This window comes from Lampris incognitus, chromosome 16 (assembly GCF_029633865.1).
Source record: "Lampris incognitus isolate fLamInc1 chromosome 16, fLamInc1.hap2, whole genome shotgun sequence".
NCBI lineage: Eukaryota > Metazoa > Chordata > Actinopteri > Lampriformes > Lampridae > Lampris > Lampris incognitus.
The window spans coordinates 28,410,539-28,429,930 of NC_079226.1; the positions used below are offsets into that span (position 1 = coordinate 28,410,539).

Here is a 19,392-nt window from a genome sequence, read left to right on the forward strand (position 1 = left end):
TGTGGTTGACATAAAAACCCCGAGTGCTTAATTGCCAACTCACACATTACTGGCCCCAGTGGAGCAACCCAGCCCCACCTTAATCCTGCAGTTCCCCTCTCCTGTCTTCATACACATCCTTCTCTCTGATAATAGTGTGAAGTGTCTGCTTATTAAATAGAATAACCAATGCATAGTTTGTCAAGCAAAGTCACGTGCAGAAAATAGCGTTCTTCACTTAACATCATTTTCTATTCTTTCTTAATTATGTAATTAGTTCTATTCATTTAGTTAGATTTGTTGTTAGAACAGTTCATGTTTGTTTATAATGCATGAAAACGTGCATTATTCATAACCTTCACTATGCACAACAAAAAACTCAGTATAATACCATAGAAATAGTTAACTGATGGTCACTGATAATTATTGAGTGTTGACTGTCACTTTAGCTGAGCTGATTTTGGTTTTCTATCGGGTATTTCTAACATTGATGCAGACATGGGATTTTGAAAAGCTCTGCTGGCAGATGGGTTTTGTGAAGGGCAGGTTGGCTCAGTGAAATTAGGTCTCTACATTAAACGCTGTGGCCGTGGTTTAATCTTACCTGTTCTCACGCAGGTTGTGGAGGATGGATATGAGTTCTTTGCCAAACGCCAACTGGTCACGCTGTTCTCTGCTCCGAACTACTGTGGGGAGTTTGATAATGCGGGCGGAATGATGAGTGTTGATGAGTCCCTCATGTGCTCTTTCCAGGTAGATACAACTACACACACAAAAAAACTTAAACGTGTATACTTGCAGTGGAAGTCTTCAACATTCATAACTACATTCTGTTCATAAACATTGTTGGTTCTCAAAATTGAAGACCAAAACAAATCAACTGCCCTCCCTTTGCACCCCTACCTTTGTGTTCTTGGCTATTATTTTGTTGGTTGAAATATCAATTTTTACAGTATAGAGTTATTTTGTTAACATTAGTAACGTATTCAGCTTGGTAGGGAGCTATTTCTTCAATCTACTGAGTGACTATGTAATGTAATTATTAGCTTGCTGGCTAGCCTGCTAATGCTAGCTACCTCATGTGCACTAACATGCACACGTGGCCAGACTGGTTTCCAAAACAAAGAACAGAGAAGCTCAGATTACAGCACACAGAGGGAGTGTGACTTCATTCTCTGCTCAGGACATCATTACTCCACTATCGCTTTACATAGCAAATAACTGTTTATTGCTATATTAATGTTCTAAATCTCATATTATATAGCACCCTTAACACTTTGCCTCAGACACACGTATTTCTTAGTTCTATAGTTCTTAGTTCTTATTTGTGCATATAACAAAATGGAAGTAATATAAATAACATAATAAATGCATAGGTGGCAGGAAAAAAACCCTGAGGGCTTGTTAAAAGAACCCACCTAACATTGAAATAGCCAGCTGTATATGCTTGCCAGAAATTTACAGACAGATATTTTAAAAATATGTAATTTTTTAAAATATGTAAAATAGAGAAAAAAAATAGAATTTTCAAACAAGAAAAACAAAAAACCAAGGAAGAATAAATAAATAAATACAAGGATTGCAATAAATGTATCTGCACTGCTTTCATGCACTGTTATATCACATTTACATATTAAACAGCTGTTTTAAGATCTTTTTTTTAAATCTGAAATGAGGAGTAGCTGCAAACCGAGGCAGAAAAGCTGTTCCATAAGACTGGACTATACCTGATTGAAAACTGGCCAAGTCTAGTTCTGTAGAACTGACTGTGTAAAGATCAACAGGTCTGATGTGATAACAGTAGATCTGAGACCTAGTTACAAACGAACTGAAAAGAAACACGAAATGAAATGTTAAGAAATTGAAAGACAAAAGTACCAATATGGAATTTATTTATGTCAAATATATTTAATATTGCCAGGGTTTGAAATAATGGGCCAGTAGGAGCATTTCAGCTAGAGTTGGTGACCATTCCAATTTCTTTTTGTAATAAAAAGATGGAATCGAGACTGGTTTTACATGTGCTTGCCCATATTATATTGCCATAATAAATGAAAGTATAAATCATAGAATAATATAGATCGAGTTTTTTTTCTTGACAAATATGTCTTAATCTCTATAAAATACCAATATTCTTTGCAACTTTATTGGACACATAAGAGATGTGTTTTTCCAATTAAGCTGATCATTAATGATTAAACCTAAGAGTACATCTGTTACCATTTTCCAATGCTGTGATTGCAAACATTCCCAAATCCCAATCCCAAATGTAAATAGTACACCCTTGCCTTTGAAACTCTAGTTAATGGTCATGGCAATTTGCATATGAAACCGATCGTTGTCTTTGGTCGTTATGCTACTGTATTGTTTATAAGGGTAGGGGGATACCTGCAGTCAGTTGAGACTGAAGAAGTCACTTAGATGAGTGATGAAACCTTTCTCGTTTCAATAAACGTTGTGTCTAGCTGAACTGATTCAACTTTCTGTGATTTTCTTACCTGGATTATTGAACATACATGAAGACATTTTAACATGGGAAACATTCAAGTGCATTATTAGCTGTGATAATGGGTTGAAGATGATCTGATAGGGTTCTATTTTTAGGCTTGAATATCATATAAGTATTCTTTAGAACATTAAGATAATTTTTTGCATTTGAACCAGATATCTATCCTTTCGAGAACATTGTTAATGCGGGTTATCAACCTATGTTCCTCTTTATCTGTAAGAAAAATATTAGTGTCATCAGCATATAAAATGAAGACCACTTCTTTTGATACCAACCCAAATCACTGATGCATATAAGAAGTAAAAGAGGACCTAATATGTGTGATGAGTTAGTTCCATTCGAAATGACACATTGTTTCCTGTTAACCAGGTAGCTTTTAAACCAATTATGTTCAATACTAATAACACCATGAGCTTGTAGATTATTTAATAATATGATCTACATCAAAAGCTTTTGACAAGTCAATAAATACTCCAATTGTGAATTCTTTATCCAAAGCTGTAGCTATTCTGTCATCTAATTGGACCAAGACCATAGAGGTAGAATGCTTTTCACAAAATTCATTTTGATGTTCTTAAGCCACTTTTCCATACACATGTGCTGGCTTTGCTTGACTCAGTTTGATTCAGAATGTCAGCCCAGCGCAGCTGGGATTTGCATTTCCATTATAACAGGGCTACCCGCTTCTTGTTGTTCCATCAGGTTTTATGAAGAATGATTTCTGCTGGTCAACCAGCTCATGCACCATAGACGGTGGCAAAGAGCATGCTCCTTATATCTCACTTTCTCTCTCGCTCTCTTCCATTTCAAGATCCTAAAGCCCTCAGAGAAGAAGGCTAAGTACCAGTATGGTGGCGTCAATTCTGGTCGCCCCGTCACCCCGCCCCGCACTGCCCAAGCCCCTAAGAAGAGGTGAACATGCCATTTTTCCTCTGCCTTTCCTCTTTCCCCAACCTATTCTCAGTCTGTCCATCACTGCAACCCCAGTAACTCCCCTGTATAGCGATAATACAGGGCCTATTCATTGCCCCAGTGTCCCCATCCCAGCTCCACTGACAGCTCTTTTCTTAATATGTATGTGTATATAAGTTTGCTGTGACCAATTGATGTATTATTTTTTTGCCTGTTTATTGGTATTTTTGATAATTATTAACAAATATTCTACTTGTGGTTTTACTTGCAGTGTCATTTGAGGTTCTCTAAGGTTCTGTGTTGTTTGTATGGAAACACCTCCTCTATGAAAGAGGAGAGGGAACGAGTCCGAGGAATTCTTGATCGAAAACAAAATGGATATTAAAATTTGTTTTGGCTCAATCCCTCTCCAAAAAAAAAAAGAAAAAAAAAAGCGAGAACTCTCCTCATAATTTGAATTTCAGTCAACTGAGACACCGCGTCACTCAGCTCGTATACACACACACACACACACACACACACACACACACACACACACACACACATGAACACCTCTAACAGTTCTGACATTGCTCACAGCTCAAACACATCATAGCGCGTGTACGTAGTAGAATGTATGAGTGTATGTGCATGCGCTGGTGATTGTTTGTGTAGTGTTGGACATATTTTTGAAACACTCAGCCATTGGGGAAAAATGCTCCTCCCCCAATTTGAGGAACAGATGTGAACAAAGATGAGCTTGAATGAACCACACAGATTTGATCTGATGCTGCTGGCAGCGTAGATGCACTTACACAGAAACAGCTCCCAGTGGACACAGACTCCCCACTCTCTCATGCCTCACTGTGCCTGGATACCACATCTACACAAGCACATGCCACTTCTCACACAGAGGTGCAAATGACGCTCTCCCATATCTGTTTATTAGTTCTATTCAATATAATTGTCCCCACATAAAATCCACCTGATTCAGAGTCAAAGATCAGAATCAAAAAACTTTGTGTCATTTCAAGCAGGCTGTGTCCTTGAAAAAGTTTGAACCCTGTGGGGGCTCTTTTCCTTATATAAGTCAGCCAGTTCTTTGTGGTTAATATGTCATTGGTGTGAACCGAGACTGGCTAAATTGAATACCTGCTAATAATATTGAGTTGCCTTTATTAGTCTGGCTCTTGTAGTGAATCCCATGAAAATAGAATAAACAGTATAGCATGTGCTGCAAGGTTGTACCTTAGCTAAGTTCCTGAGGTGTACAAAATGCATAAATAGCAAAAATTAAAATGCAAGCTTCAAAATAAATCTGCAATATCCTACATTTTGCACTACATACATGGGACATATAGCCAGCAAGCTCTGAAACGGAAATGGAGTAACACAAAAGCGAATGGGATGTTGGCCGATTTGAGGAGTCACAGGGAAATGTGCTAAACATCCCCTTTTTCTCCCCCAGTTTGTTCAGATACAAAGCAAGAATTTGGTAAAAGACAGAAGGTGGCCTTGGCATTACTATGGTATTAGTGTGATAGTAATGCCACCTGGTGTATAGAAATTGCCAGTACACAAGTCTTAACTTAAACGTCAAAGTAGACTGATCAGGTTGAGCTTTTGATTAAAATGCCAATGTAAGACCGTTACTACCAGCAGGTAACTGATATGTGTATTCTACTGGCTGGCATTAAAGTTCTGTCCGCTGCAAATGTTAGAGCAGTTGACTTTTCTTTCTTTCTTTTTTTTTTTTTTTAACAGTTGCCTCTATTTACTTTTGCTCTTTGTTGTATTCTTTCTGTTGTATTTCTATGTACCCTATTCACATTGTTTACTGAATAGTCACTTAATTTATTTCCTAATAATGATAGAGATGGAAAAAAAACTGAGGTGTTTCCAAAAGTTATTTTACAGTTTGTATAAGTTGGTTTTAAAGTCTCTGAATTCAATAAAATGGATGAAACTGGAAATGTTGTCGTAAATGGAAAGGAACTACTTGACACTGTCTGCAGGAATGAAGCAAGTAAGGGCCACACATGGGCTACCTTTGATAGGATAATTCAGCCATTATACTCGGCCATGGACGTATTGACTGAAATGATGCGGCTCGTGAATCTCGCCTTGCTAACAGATAATGCTGAAAAGGAGGATCTTTTATTTATTTGTCCCTTCAGCTTGGGTGGCCATGTTTGAACTTTAAAGTCATTTCATACTGATTGGATAATCTTTTTGCTACCCCAGAGACCCCGTTGTATTCAATATTTGCTCTTTGCAATGGCCCCACTTATACTCAGTAGGTCAGCAGAAACAAGAAACAAGGCAAGCCCATATGGAGATCACACAGGTTCTATGTTAGGATGATCTACAATATTATCCTGGACACCAAGAGGATGAAGATGATGAAGCAATGGCAGCCAAGCCTGGGGCCTGGGAGGATGAAGATGATGAAGCAATGGCAGCCAAGCCTGAGGCCTGGATGCTGCTCGCCTGCATAAACTCTGCCTTGGAATAGATGGAGAAGAGGGTAAGGTTAAACATACAACGAATGAGGTTATACAAACGACCCAAAACTGATAGAAAATGTTTTCAAAAAAGTGTGAAAGAGTCTCATGTGAAGAGGATGACACTGTATGACTTGAAATCGAGTCATAAAGACATTAGATAGGTTTACATGATGGTCTTGTAAGCCTTTCACTTCTCAGCTGCACATTCACTGTTTGAGCTTCATTTGAGCTCAGCTTTCTTCCAAGGTGCAGTCAGGAGGGTAAGAGAACCCTCCTGTGGGGCAGTGGGTTTTCCGTACAGTCAGGGCCGTAAGTATTTGGACAGTGAAAATGTTCATTATTTTGGCTCTACCCCACCACAGTGGATTTAAAATAAAACGATGTTCTTTAAGTGTAGACTCTCAGCTTTAAGGGTTTTGTCAAAAGTATTGTATGAACCATGCAGGAATTACAACCATTTTTATACATTGCCCCCCAATTTTAGATGCTCAAGTAATTGCACAAACTACCATTATAATAAAATAATTTTAATACTTGGTTGCAGATCCTTGCCGGGCGTTTACTGCAGCAGTCTCCAGTTCCTGCTTGTTCTTGGGCCGTTTGGCCTTCAGCAAGTGGAATGCATGCTCAATTGAATTCAGGTCAGGTGATTGACTCGGGCATTGCAGAACATTCCACTTATACACCTTAAAAAAGTCCTAGGTTGCTTTCACAGTATGCTTGCGGTCATTGTCCATCTGCACCATAAAGTGTCGTCCAATGAGTTTTGAAGCATTTGGCTGAATCTGAACAGATAATGTAGCACTACACACTCCAGAATTCATCCTGCTGCTTTTGTCAGCAGTCACATCATCAATAAATACAAGGGAACCAGTTCCATTGGCAGCCATACATGCCCATGGCATAACACTACCTCCACAGTGCTACACAGATGAGGTGGTATGCCTCAGATCATGAGCAGTTCTTTTCCTTCTCCATACTCTTCCCATCATTCTGGTACAAGTGGATCTTTGTCTCATCTGTCCATAGCATTTTAAGTTTCAGAACTGTACAGGCTTTTTGTAGATGTTTTATGGCGAACTCTTATCTAGTCTTCCTGTTGTTGAGGTTTACCAATTGTGTAAATCTTGTGGGAAACTCTCTGATTTGGCCCGCTTTTATGAGGGGGGTTGTTCCTCACCATGGAAAGAATTCTTCTGTCATCAGAACTCCAATATGCAATAACTTTGTCAATGTCCAAATATTTATGCACCTGACTGTATATTTCTATAGAGTATTACTAAATTAGTATATTGCAGCAGTATAGTAGTAGTAATAAGGTATATTAGTAGTGCTGTATATTAATATATATTGCCATCCGTCCATTATCCAAACTGCTTATCCTGCTGTCAGGGTCGTGGGGATGCTGGAGCCTATCTAATTTATCATTAGAGTATATTTGTATAATAGCATATTTTGTTAATCTGCTTCAAACTGGCTACTGCATTTTAAGTTCCAGAACTGTACAGGCTTTTTTTTTAGATGTTTTATGGCGAACTCTAATCTGATCTTCCTGTTTTTGAGGTTTACCAATTGGGTAAATCTTGTGGGAAACCCTCTGATTTGGCCCACTGTTGTGAGGGGGGTTGTTCCTCACCATGGAAAGAATTCTTCTGTCATCACAGTTGTTTTCAGTGGTCTTCCAGGCCTTTTGGTGTTCCTGAGCTCCAGTGGTCTTCCAGAATACATACATTTTTTTTTCTCCCCAATTGTATCCAGCCAATTACCCCACTCTTTTGAGCTGTCCCGGCTGCTGCTCCACCCCCTCTGCTGATCAAGGGAGGGCTGCAGACTACAACATGCCTCCTCCAATACATGCGGCGTCGCCAGCTGCTTCTTTTCACCTGACAGTGAGGTGTTTCACCAGGGGGATGTAGCATGTGGGAGGATCACGCTATTCTCCCCCGGGTTCCCCCTCCCCTGAACAAAAGAGGTGCTAGTGCAGTGACCGGCACACTTTTTTTGTTGTTGCCTGTGTCGGCCAGTCTCTATGGCCAAGCTGTGATCACTGAGTCTACATAGTTAATGTCTTTCTCAGTTTCTGATCAGTCATGGTAGTCAGATAGTCTGCCATGGTGTACTGTCTGTTTAGAGGCAAATGGCATTGAAGTTTGCTTTGAGTTTTTGTGATAGATGGCCAATGGTTAATGTAATTTTCCTTTTCTTGAGCTATAATTTGGTTGGGCCAGATTGTGTGAGGGCTGTGCTGATGCTTTGTGCTGTTGGCTGCGCTGAGCCTCAGGACCAACTGGCTGAGGGGCCTCCTCTCTGTCTCTCTCTTGCTGTCTTTTTTCTTTGTTCATGTTGTCTTTTTGTTAAATAATTTTGTTAAATTTGTTGTTTAATTTGTCTAAAAAATTATGTTAAATAAAGATTGGTTTTAAAATTCTAAAAAAATCTCTCACTCTCGCTCTCTCTCTGATGGGTTTGTTTTGATTGGTCATCCTGATGATGGCTTGCATCATGCGGTGACAGCTCTTTGGGCTTCGTATTGAGAGTTAACAGCAACAGATTCCACATGCAAATGCAACACTTGAAATTAACTCTAGACCATTTATCTGCTTACATGTAGATGAAATAGTGAGGGAATAACACACCTGGCCGTGGAACAGCTGAGCAGCCAGTTGTCCAATTATATTTGATCCCTTAAAGGGAAGGGGGGGGCACATGTAAAAAGTGCTCTAATTCCTAGACCGTTCACCCGATTTGCATGCAAATGCCCTCAAATTAAAGGTGGAAGTGTACTTTGGCCTCATATTCATCATCTAATTCAACTCCAATATGCAATAACTTTGTCAACGTTAAAATATTTATGCACCTGACTATATTTCTATAGAGTATTACTAAATTAGTATATTTCAGCAGTATAATAGTAGTAAGGTATATTAGTAGTACTGTATATTAGTATATATAGCCAACCATCCATTATCCAAACTGCTTATCCTGCTGTCAGGGTCGCGGGGATGCTGGAGCCTATCCCAGCAGTCATTGGGCGGCAGGCAGGGAGACACCCTGGACAGGCCGATAGGCCATCACAGGGCTTATTAGTATAATATGTTAGCATAAAAGTATAAATGCATATATATTAATGTATTTGTATACTTTATTTGTATAAACATTTACATATGAGAATTGAAATGTATAATTAGAATATATTTGTGTAATTTATTAGCATATTTTGTTTATCTGATTCAAACTCGCTACTACATTTTAAGTTTCCTTTAGAAAAAATACAGTGATTCTATTCAATTCTAATAGTGTGAGCACGTAGCTGATGTTAGTCATTGACATGCATTGAATAATTTCTAGCATTTGAATTTAGAATTTCAAAAACAAATGGAAAAACCAGCACCCTCCACTGAAATCCATACAAGTGACAAATGAAATGAAAAGCCAACATAAAATGTCTTCGTACGGTGTTGGGCCACCACGAGCCTCCAAAACAGTTTCGACGCTCCTGGTCATAGATTCTACAAGTCTCTGAACTCTGCTGGGGGGATGGACACCATTCTTCCAAAAGTGCTGGTGTTCAATTGAGTTGAGATCTGGGGACTGAAGGCCATAGTATATGTTCATACCTTTCAAACCATACAGTGACTCCTCCTCCTGCCCTGTGGATGTCATCCTGGAAGAGACCACTCCCATCAGGATAGAAATGTTTCATCATAGGATAAAGGTGATCACACAGAATAATTTTGTATTGATTTACAGTGACCCTTCCGTCCAAGGAGACAAGTCGACTCACCCAAACCATCCATTATCCGAACCACTTATCCTGCTCTCAGGGTCGCGGGGATGCTGGAGCCTGTCCCAGCAGTCATTGGGCAACAGGCAGGGAGACACCCTGGATAGGCTGCCAGGCCATCTCACACAGGGCCCACACACACACACTTACAAGGACAATTTAGTACGGCCGATTTACCTGACCTACATGTCTTTGGACTGTGGGAGGAAACTGTAACCCCGGAGGAAACCCACGCAGACACGGGGAGAACATGCAAACTCCGCACAGAAGACGAACCGGGACCACCCCCAAGGTTGGATTACCCCGGGGCTCGAACCCAGGATCTTCTTGCTGTGAGGCGACCGCGCTAACCACTGCGCCACCGTGCCACCAAACCATGTCAGGAAAATGCCCCCCCCCCACAGCATAAGAGAGTCCCCCTAACAGGACCCCACCCCCACCCCCACTGTAGGGGTAAGGCATTCAGTTATTTCCTTGTCACCCGTCTGCACATAACGCGTTACGGACGTCATGTAATGTGTCACCCTAAACTAATGGGGGCGACATCTGTCGGGTTCCTGCTAAACCGTATTGTGATTCCTGTTAAGCGGTCACGGTGACGGTGCAAAACAGTAGATCTCTATGTGCTATGATGGGCATATTGCAGACATCGCAGAGCGCGATGGTGCTTATAGATCTGCGATGCATAACTGCGCTAGCGTTTTAGCATGAAGCTACTCGTTGATGAGCTGACGGTTGCCTCCAGCCTTCTACATCACAAATGATAAAAAATATTAATGAGGACTCTCTTTAGCAATTAGACGGACTATAAAGTCACGTTATACAGAAATTGTGAATCGATCGTTTTCGAGCCAATTGTTTCGCCTGTCTCATTGAAAACTGATATAACAAACCCATACCCTCCCTGTGTCTGCTGGGCTGTTGTTGACAGGTGTAAAGTTCATCGGGGTGTTACATGTGTGCAGGTACAGTAGAGTTTGAGTGACTTTTTTGGCCTATGTAAGGCTACATAGACAACAAAAAAAAAACTTGTGGGATCTATGACTAGTTGTATTCATGTCAAACCATCGTCAGTGTACAATAGGTTGTAGCTAACCATTAGATTGTTTCAGTGATCGTTCCTCTCTCTCTCTCTCTCTCGCTCTCTCTCTCTCTCTCTCTCTCTCTCTCTCTCTCTCTCTCTCCTGCTGACAACATTCTGTGAAATATCTAATTTCTTCAATTCTAGCAAAATTACCATGGACAAATTCCAGTGCCACTAACAGCAGCTCCTCACCAGTCAGAAATGGGCCTTGGATAGACTCCAGCACCAGCTGAAGAATGGCAAGGCTGAAGCGCAAATCTTGCATCACATTCATTGGTTTGGCATTGCTCGTATTCATAATAACGCTGGTTTTAAGGTCCTTCCCACCAGACGATTCCCCACTTGGCAGCCCTTTCGGCGTTGAGCTGTTTCCAGACGTCAGGGGAGTCGTACAAAACGACGTTCAAATTAAGAGAGACAACAAGGGTGATGCTAAGCTTGATCAGACCAAAATGAATGACTCCAGTAAGTCAGAGAAGGATGCAAAATTGGAAGCTGTGCTGAGGAAGTTTTCTCCTCCCAACTACTTCCTCCATGCCTTCTATTACACATGGTATGGAAACCCAAAGTTTGATGGCAAGTACATTCACTGGAACCACCCACAGCTGCCCCACTGGGACTCCAAAGTAGCTCAAGGGTACCCTCAGGGGAGATACAGCCCACCTGATGATGTAGGGGCCAACTTCTACCCAGCCTTGGGGGCCTACAGCTCCAAGGACCCCTCTGTTATAGAGGCCCACATGCAACAACTGCGGACGGCAGCTATTGGTAAGGAAGAAATGGAACCTGCACGACGCAGCCTTCCTCCAGTGTTTGTGTCACTCTTCAAACTATAATAGTGACATATATTGTATAATATAATATAATAATAATATAATATATAGTGATAATGTAGGACATGTTTGCGTCTCTTACATTATCACTACAGTATAATTATACTTTATATTTAGACCAGTGATTCGTTTTCGAGGTAATATCTCCTCTGCCTCTTACATTTTTCATTTCGCAGTTTAACTTAGTACGCATTCAACTTTCAGGGGTCGTTGCTGTTTCCTGGTACCCTCCCGGCATGAAGGATGACAATGGAGAGCCAACCGATGACATGGTGCCTTTGCTGTTGGATGTGGCACATAAATACTACATTAAGGTCCGTATGACGGTATAAGAGACTCTAGTGGCCAACTTTTTTGTAACAAGCAACCGAAAAAGTGCTTGAAGTATTCTACCACTAAACAGATGAATCATATTTTGGTTATGTATATTGCATGAAGTATTTGACATTAGTTCATTGTAGCAATTAAATGCCTCTCCATGTCCTCACCATTAATCAGGTAGCTTTTCACATTGAGCCATACAAAGGAAGGGATGAGACCTCAATGTTCGCTCATGTTAAGTACATCATTGAGAAGTGAGTGCCAGTGTTTTTTCTTCATATGTTCTCAGTCCATTAGCAAAACTATCAAAACTAAACATAGACAGCCAAGCACTGTTCATTTCCAAACAACAAACCATACTGATTTACTGCAAAAGCTTCAATGCTGAATCCTTCATGAGCTTTTGTAGTTGGGTTATTTTTTGAATTCCTTTCTTTGGTCGATCATTTGATTTTTTTTCTCTCCTCAGGTATGGAGAGCATCCTGCCTTTTTCAGGTACAGGACCAACACTGGCAAAGTCCTTCCACTGTTCTATGTGTATGACTCGTACCTGCTGAACTCTGAACAATGGGGCAAACTGCTAAAGCACACAGAGAGCAACAGCATCCGAGATACCCCCTATGATGCCATTTTCATCGCCCTGCTGGTGGAGGAGAAACACAAGAGAGATATCTTGACTGCTGGTTTTGATGGACTCTATACCTACTTTGCCACAAATGGCTTTTCCTATGGGTCCACACATCGCAACTGGGAATCTATAAAAACATTCTGCGAGGACAATAACCTGATATTCATTCCGAGTGTGGGCCCAGGGTACATTGATACAAGCATTCGACCTTGGAACTTCAAAAACACTCGAAATCGCATTAATGGGAAATATTACGAAACAGCACTGAGTGCTGCTTTAGAGGCGAGGCCTGATTTCATCTCTATTACATCCTTCAATGAATGGCACGAAGGAACTCAAATTGAAATGGCAGTCCCCAAACCAGCTCAGACTGTGTATCTAGACTACTTGCCCAATAGGCCAGCTGTTTATCTGGAGATAACCTGCAAATGGGCAGCAATATTTGGTGGTGAGCGCAGCAGGTGGCAAGACTGATCTGACGATGGACCATAGCAGATATTTGCAGAATAATAGAAATGTACCTAAAATACTTGATTATGAATATCTTTGCCGGTCACTCAATGCACAAAAACGGATTCAGAATTTTCAGGAACACACATGCATCAGAAAATGTCAGCATAGTAACTAACTATAGTATTAGAAAAGCCAAAGGATATACATAAAGCCTTTTGATAATGACTTTGCAAGTGTCACATTATTTTACTTTTCACTGTTGTGATTTATGTTGACTTTTTCCCCCCCTTTAGTGAGTTAACTGATATTGTGCTACTGTTTGTTAACACAGTACTATGCAATTTTGGGTAATGTAAGCGGATGACCAGGTTATGCACTATTTCAAATTTCATTATCAACTTCCAGCTTAAACTGTGCATGGGCATGTTTCATCTTTATGCAATTTGCTGCTGAATAAGAGTCAATAAACTGGACCCTGTGTAAGGAAAGAAACAAATAAGTAAAATAATTTGGTGTCACCATGTCAATGCTTCATTTGCCCAGCTCTCTATTAATAAAAGGATGTCGAATAAAATGCACATGCGGGTTGGAATCTCAAGCAGCCTGATACTGGAATAACATCGTCCGTCCCCAGTGATGTGCACACAGCCTTGTCTGGAGAACAGCACAGGAGTGACTGGAAAGCCATCAGCCTATGTGTACAGTCAAACAGGCAGGCATGCTTTTCACAACCACTGTCACCAAAATGGAAGGTGTGTTTGGCCAGAGGGGGCAACAACAAACTATTTCCACCCGGTTTGTGTTACAGGGAAAAAAAATAACGTTTCCTTTCTCTCTTAGATGAGAATGTGAAGCTGACGCGAATCTCAGCCTCCTTATTCCTCCACGGTCAGCCCGCAGCTGCACTGTCGGTAAACAGAGCAAGGTAGCGCATGGGCAGCCAGCAGGGAATTATTCCACATCGCATCACATCTCACATCCCTGAGCGTTCATGGCGTCCCCTCTCCCTCTCCCTCTCTCTCTCTCTCTCTCTCTCTCTCTCTCTCTCTCTCTCTCTCTCTCTCTCTCTCTCTCTCTCTCTCTCTCTCTCTCTCTCTCTCTCTCTCTCTCTCTCTCTCTCTCTCTCTCTCTCTCTCTCTCTCTCTCTCTCTCTCTCTCTCTCTCTCTCTCTCTCTCTCTCTCTCTCTCTCACACACACACGCACGCACAAACCCCGATGAATTTGGTTTGTGGGGCAAGAGAGTAGCCGCCAGTTTTGCACCCGCATAGAATATCTGCCCCATTATTCTTTGCATTGGTGGGCATCGGTGGGGTGGTGGTAGCGGCGGTGGGGTGGTGGTAGCGGTTGTGGTGGGGAATTCGCTCCCATTGCTATAGGTAGGTAGCAGTTTCGGGAATCAGGACGATGGATTTGGGCTCATCCGAGCCTGTCCTGGCGAATTCGGCGACCGGCGAAGATTTCCTGTTGTGCGCACATCATCACTCCTCGGCTCCCCGGCGATGTTCGGCAAGGTGTCTTTAGGTGAGGATGCGAAACGGCGCGGCGACGGAAAGACACGTCTGTTGTGATTCACGTCTGTCGAGATGGTGAGTGAGATGTGTGTGTGTGTGTGTGTGTGTGTGTGTGTGTGTGTGTGTGTGTGGGGGCTTTCCGCCTGCACTCCATGGATGGCAGAGCAATGATAGCTACCTGGGTTTACACTGGCACATCCTCGTGAAGCTAATTATACATAAATGATGTGGTACTATTCACTGATCTGTTTGTTTCTCATTTGCTGCGATTTTCTTTTTTGTTCCCCGGTCGGGTTTGACGAGGCTTTGGATTTCGCACACTCTTGACGGTTTTCGTCGCAAATACGGTTTTCACGTCTGCCTTGGCTATTATTTATATTGAGCGCGGGGTTTCTTTTTTACCCCCCCTTGGTGCGCAAAAGGGCGTTTGGTCAGGAGTCCCTGTGCTCGTGCATGTCTTTATCCTCATCAACTTCAATGCAGGTCCTCTCATGACCAATGACACCCATTTCGAGCCGTAGACCCTGTTTTAAAATGACCTTCAATGCTCAGTGGCTGAAATGAAAACGAGCTCTCACCTCTTCTGCAGAATAAAGAAAGGAAGGAGGAAAAAAAAACCCCACAGAAATGATGATTTCTGGACACGAGTGAATGATTTCCATTATGGGATTAGCCTTACAGCCTACCTATTATCAACACCTCTGTAGCAAATATGCGTGCAGCTTTCTGTGAGGGGTGATACCTACAATCTTGTGTTGTGTTTTTCGTTTTACTCTTCTTCTTCTTCTCCTTTTTTTGCAGTCATTTTAAACGTAGCATCACTGCAGACTACTCAGCCATGCGGTGCCCCATGCCCCAAATATATCACAATGCATTTGACATAACTCCTGTCTCTGCTATCTCAAAATCTGAATGAATCCAGGAGCTGCACACGTGTCCTACTCGACTAGATACAGTTTAAGGACATTTTTTATGGAAAACGGGGCAAGTAGGGACTGTCACCCTCTGACCTCATCCAGCATGATCACCATGGAGACACTATAACTTTGCCATGCACTGCATATTTCACAAGTGTGACTTTAATCTCTGAACTACAATGCAGCCTCTCCGCATCTAAGTTGTTGTTTGTTCTTCTTTTCACCGAGTGCATATGGATGCATGCTTGGGTTGCATCTTCTGTAAGGCAAGGGGCTTATCACAGCCCATCACCGCTGTTAACAGAGAGCATGTTTCAGCAATGTAAGAGGATTTGCCAACATGAAATATGTATTGATACCATAAGCCATTAAAAGGAGTTAGATTCATCTTGCCCTGGTTCGTGTGGCTTATGAACACAGAACTCCGCACCTCAGCCACTGCTGTTTGCATGGATGGGAAAGATGAAGGCAGGAAAGCTGCATGTATCGCCGGTCACTTACTGTAATTGTGGCCTACCGGACAGATGGTGTGGGGAAATTCAGAGGTCAAGCTACAGTCGGTGAAGCTTTTTTTTTTTTTTTTTTTTAGGGTGGTGTGTGTGTGTGGAATGGCAATGGGTCTATAAAGGTCTGTTTTGCCACTTGGCATCTCAATCTGCTTTTATCGCCTCCTTATGCAACACGCAGGTGTCGCACGTTGGAGAAATCACAGGGCCATTCTTCTCTCCTCAGCCTTAAGATGGCAGCATCCTCTTACTATACGTGGGCATTTGTCTAGGAAAAAAAAACACATGACACAAATGTTTTGCTGGCAGGTTTCTGTTCATTTGATTCACGTCTTATGTAACTCAGAAGACATCTTTCAAGAAAAGCGGTTTCTTTTTTAGCATTGATTTAACATTGCACTAGAGTGCTGTATTGTCCCCCCCCCTCCCCCGTGTATTGCCTCTAATATCCAGACGTGGTACCCAGCATGCCATTTGTGTCTTTTGAATCTATATAGCTTGCATGTTATAGTGGGGATGACCTCCCCATGTTCCCCCAGTGTCTAGCCTAACCATTGTTCTTCCTCTCCTCATGTAAAGGAGACATCGTCGAGAAGACCAAAAAGCTCAAGATTGTCCACCCTTCATTAGACGATTAAGGGCCCGTATTATTCTCCTAAGGAGCAAAGCATCATCTCATCAGCTGAGACCAGCACTTTTTTTTCTTCTTACGAACACCGAGTCACTGAGAAGAGTGATTCCACCTTCGGCCCAATGAAGGACCCATTTCTTTAATACTCCAGAACTTCTACTCTTGCTTGGACTTTACCTCATAGTCAAATCCACCAGGTATGTTTGATTACCTATGTACAGTTGAAGAGGGGTCAGAGATGAGAGCCGAATCAAAATCCACTCAAGGTTATTGTTTTACAGTTATAATTAATGTACAGAGTGGATCTATTATCCAGCATCATGAATAATTTAGGCCTAATGGGCCAAAGTGTTCAAAAAACAAATAATGAAGTGATGATACTGGGTATTGGAGCATGTAATTATAATATCGAATGTGATTCCATGTACTTTTGATCACCTCCCGCTTTCGTCTGTTCCTGCAGGACAGAGTATGCCATCTGCACCTTTCCACAGAATTCTACGACCCCTTCTGCTCATCACTTTTCTGCTGGGATGCTTCGTGACTCTGTTTTTGATGTACTTCAAACCATCCACCAACTGGCTGACTGGTCCCATAGAGTCCACAGCATCCACAGACCGGGTCAAAAATCTCTTCTCCACCAAGAGCGACAGGAACCTGACCACTGTGCTGATCTGGCTCTGGCCCTTTGGACAGACCTACGACCTGAGCGTCTGCAGCTCTCTGTTCAACATCGAGGGCTGCTTCATCACAGCGGACAGGAACCTCTACAACAAGTCAGATGGGGTCGTCATCCATCACAGGGACATATGTACCGACCTGTCCAACCTGCCCCCGCTCCAGCGACCATCGTTCCAGAAGTGGATATGGATGAACCTGGAGTCACCATCCCACTCCTCCCAGCTGCCAGGGATTGAGAACCTGTTCAACCTGACCCTCAACTACCGTCAGGATGCTGACATCGAAGTGCCTTACGGTTCCATCGTGGCAGCGGAGGGCGAGGAAGACTTCGTTCCGCCCAGCAAAACCAAGCTCATCTGTTGGATTGTGAGCAACTGGAACCCGGACCACGTGCGAGTGAAATACTACAATGAGCTATACAAACACATCGAGGTTCATGCGTACGGACAAGCCTTTGGGGAGTACATTTCCGACCAAGACTACTTCCCCACCATCGCGAGCTGTAAGTTCTACCTGGCATTTGAGAACTCCATTCACAAAGACTACATCACTGAAAAACTGTACAACCCGCTATCTGTAGGGACAGTGCCGGTGGTTCTCGGCCCGGCCAGGCAGAACTACGAGAACTTTGTCCAGGGGGACGCCTTCATCCATGTGGATGACTTCACCTCGCCCAAGGAGCTGGCCGACTACCTGCTGCTCCTGGACAAAAACGAGGAACTGTACCTCAGGTACTTTGAATGGCGGCGGCACTTCAAAGTGAAAAGGGCCTATTTTTGGGCTGAGCACACATGCCTGGCTTGTGATTATCTGCGGAGGCACAAGGAGTACAAGGCATTCAATAACCTTGACAAATGGTACTGGGGTGGATAGGGCTTCGAAGGGTTATGCAGTGCTTGATTTGTTTTTGAAGGCAGTGCTTTGAGATTTTTGTCCTTCACTCGGTATGGAGGTTCATCACCGTTCTGTGCAGTGCTGCTGAATGATGTTTGCTTTTCGGTTCAATGGGCCAAATGCGAAGTTCTATTTTGTATTTTTCTTTGCAAGCAAGTTTGGGTTTTTTTTCGGAGCCTTACTTTGACTTCTGCTAATTATCAATTTCTGATTCGTGTTTAATTTGTATCACCTCCAAATGCATTGCTTTTTTATGCTCTTTGAATCATATTTTGCACTTCACCTCTAAATGTAACCATATTTGCTGCTATTTTATTGCTTTTTTAAAATTATTTTGTGTGTGCATGATTGGTTGTATGTAGCTGTGATGGATACGGTCATGATGCAGCTTGTTTTTGTGCCATTGTGGAGACACTGCACACGTGTCATTTCGAAGAGTGGCACTCGGGTGAAATTGAAATAGTGTTTCTATGAAGGACAGAATGACAGTATAATTGTTACAATGGAAATATTTATGTAATATTTATTGAAGTGAGGAATTATATGATTAAGAACATCCATCTGTGATAGTGATGCAGTCACCTATGCAGTGTTTACTGAACTCTGATGTGAGAGTAGTTCACTTGTGTCATCTACTGTAAAATGTACATATTGTGTATTTTTGGAACTATCGGGGTGTCCATATTTTCTGTATTTTTTTTGTAAGATTGCATTTGCACTGCAAAGAAAAAACGTTTACCCATCTTGACATCTGTAGAGTAAGACAGGTGGGCATCGTATGACCTCTTTTGTGGAAAGCACAGTGAAATCACTGTTCTAGCTGTGATTCTGCTTTGTAAAAGAAATTACTATTTCAGTCATGATGGGCATTGTCGAATATCACATGTAACGCGTCACAGTTCAGCTGGATGTTGGCCTAATGTTGATAACACCATTGCATTGCAGTGCGATATTCCTCCTCGCCGAACATGTTGCTGATGATTTAACAAGTCCCATGGATTCTGTGATGCACACAAATAGTATAACAGCACAAGATGACCCGGATAACGAAGCCGTTTAATAGGAGGACCTCTGTGTGGGCCTGCTGTACTCCTCTCACCTCCCGCAAAACAGTCTTGAACAAAAATTGTACAAAATTTATATTTTTAGCAGTTTAAGAACAATATAGTGTCATGTCTAAAAGTAGTGCAGGATTGGTCATGCTGAGATCCACCCACATGCTTGGGAGAGCTTCAGAAAGCGTGAAATGTGTAAACTTTGA

At 42.1% G+C, this 19,392-nt stretch overlaps 3 protein-coding genes across 3 annotated transcripts in view; all 3 read left to right on the forward strand.

Moving 5' to 3' along the window:
* LOC130126864 (serine/threonine-protein phosphatase PP1-beta catalytic subunit-like) overlaps positions 1-5,346 on the forward strand; it is a 29,751-nt gene extending 24,405 nt beyond the window's left edge. Inside the window, exons 7-8 of the mRNA XM_056296506.1 lie at positions 598-732; positions 3,300-5,346. Of these exons, the coding sequence (XP_056152481.1) occupies positions 598-732; positions 3,300-3,404 (240 nt within the window). The 3' untranslated portion in view covers positions 3,405-5,346. The remainder of the gene's footprint in view (positions 1-597; positions 733-3,299) is intronic.
* A 5,036-nt stretch (positions 5,347-10,382) lies between these two features.
* Positions 10,383-13,503, forward strand: manea (mannosidase, endo-alpha). The gene is made up of 5 exons (XM_056295709.1): positions 10,383-10,635; positions 10,899-11,522; positions 11,792-11,901; positions 12,086-12,162; positions 12,378-13,503. Exons 2-5 carry the CDS (start codon positions 10,991-10,993, stop codon positions 13,009-13,011), a joined length of 1,353 nt encoding a protein of 450 aa, XP_056151684.1. The 5' UTR covers positions 10,383-10,635; positions 10,899-10,990; the 3' UTR covers positions 13,012-13,503.
* Positions 13,504-17,015: 3,512 nt separating this feature from the next.
* fut9a (fucosyltransferase 9a) lies at positions 17,016-18,110 on the forward strand. The gene has a single exon (XM_056295710.1). It carries the CDS (start codon positions 17,028-17,030, stop codon positions 18,108-18,110), a length of 1,083 nt encoding a protein of 360 aa, XP_056151685.1. The 5' UTR covers positions 17,016-17,027.
* The last annotated feature ends 1,282 nt before the right edge of the window (positions 18,111-19,392 follow it).

What these genes read in the sequence shown, in the direction of transcription:
- manea (XM_056295709.1), top strand. Translation starts at nt 10,991, where the DNA reads ATGGCAAGGCTGAAGCGCAAATCTTGCATCACATTCATTGGTTTGGCA. An exon ending in ACTGCGGACGGCAGCTATTG is followed by an intron (nt 11,523 to 11,791) that starts GTAAGGAAGAAA and finishes TTCAACTTTCAG; the next exon opens with GGGTCGTTGCTGTTTCCTGG. An exon ending in GTTAAGTACATCATTGAGAA is followed by an intron (nt 12,163 to 12,377) that starts GTGAGTGCCAGT and finishes TTCTCTCCTCAG; the next exon opens with GTATGGAGAGCATCCTGCCT.
- fut9a (XM_056295710.1), top strand. Translation starts at nt 17,028, where the DNA reads ATGCCATCTGCACCTTTCCACAGAATTCTACGACCCCTTCTGCTCATC.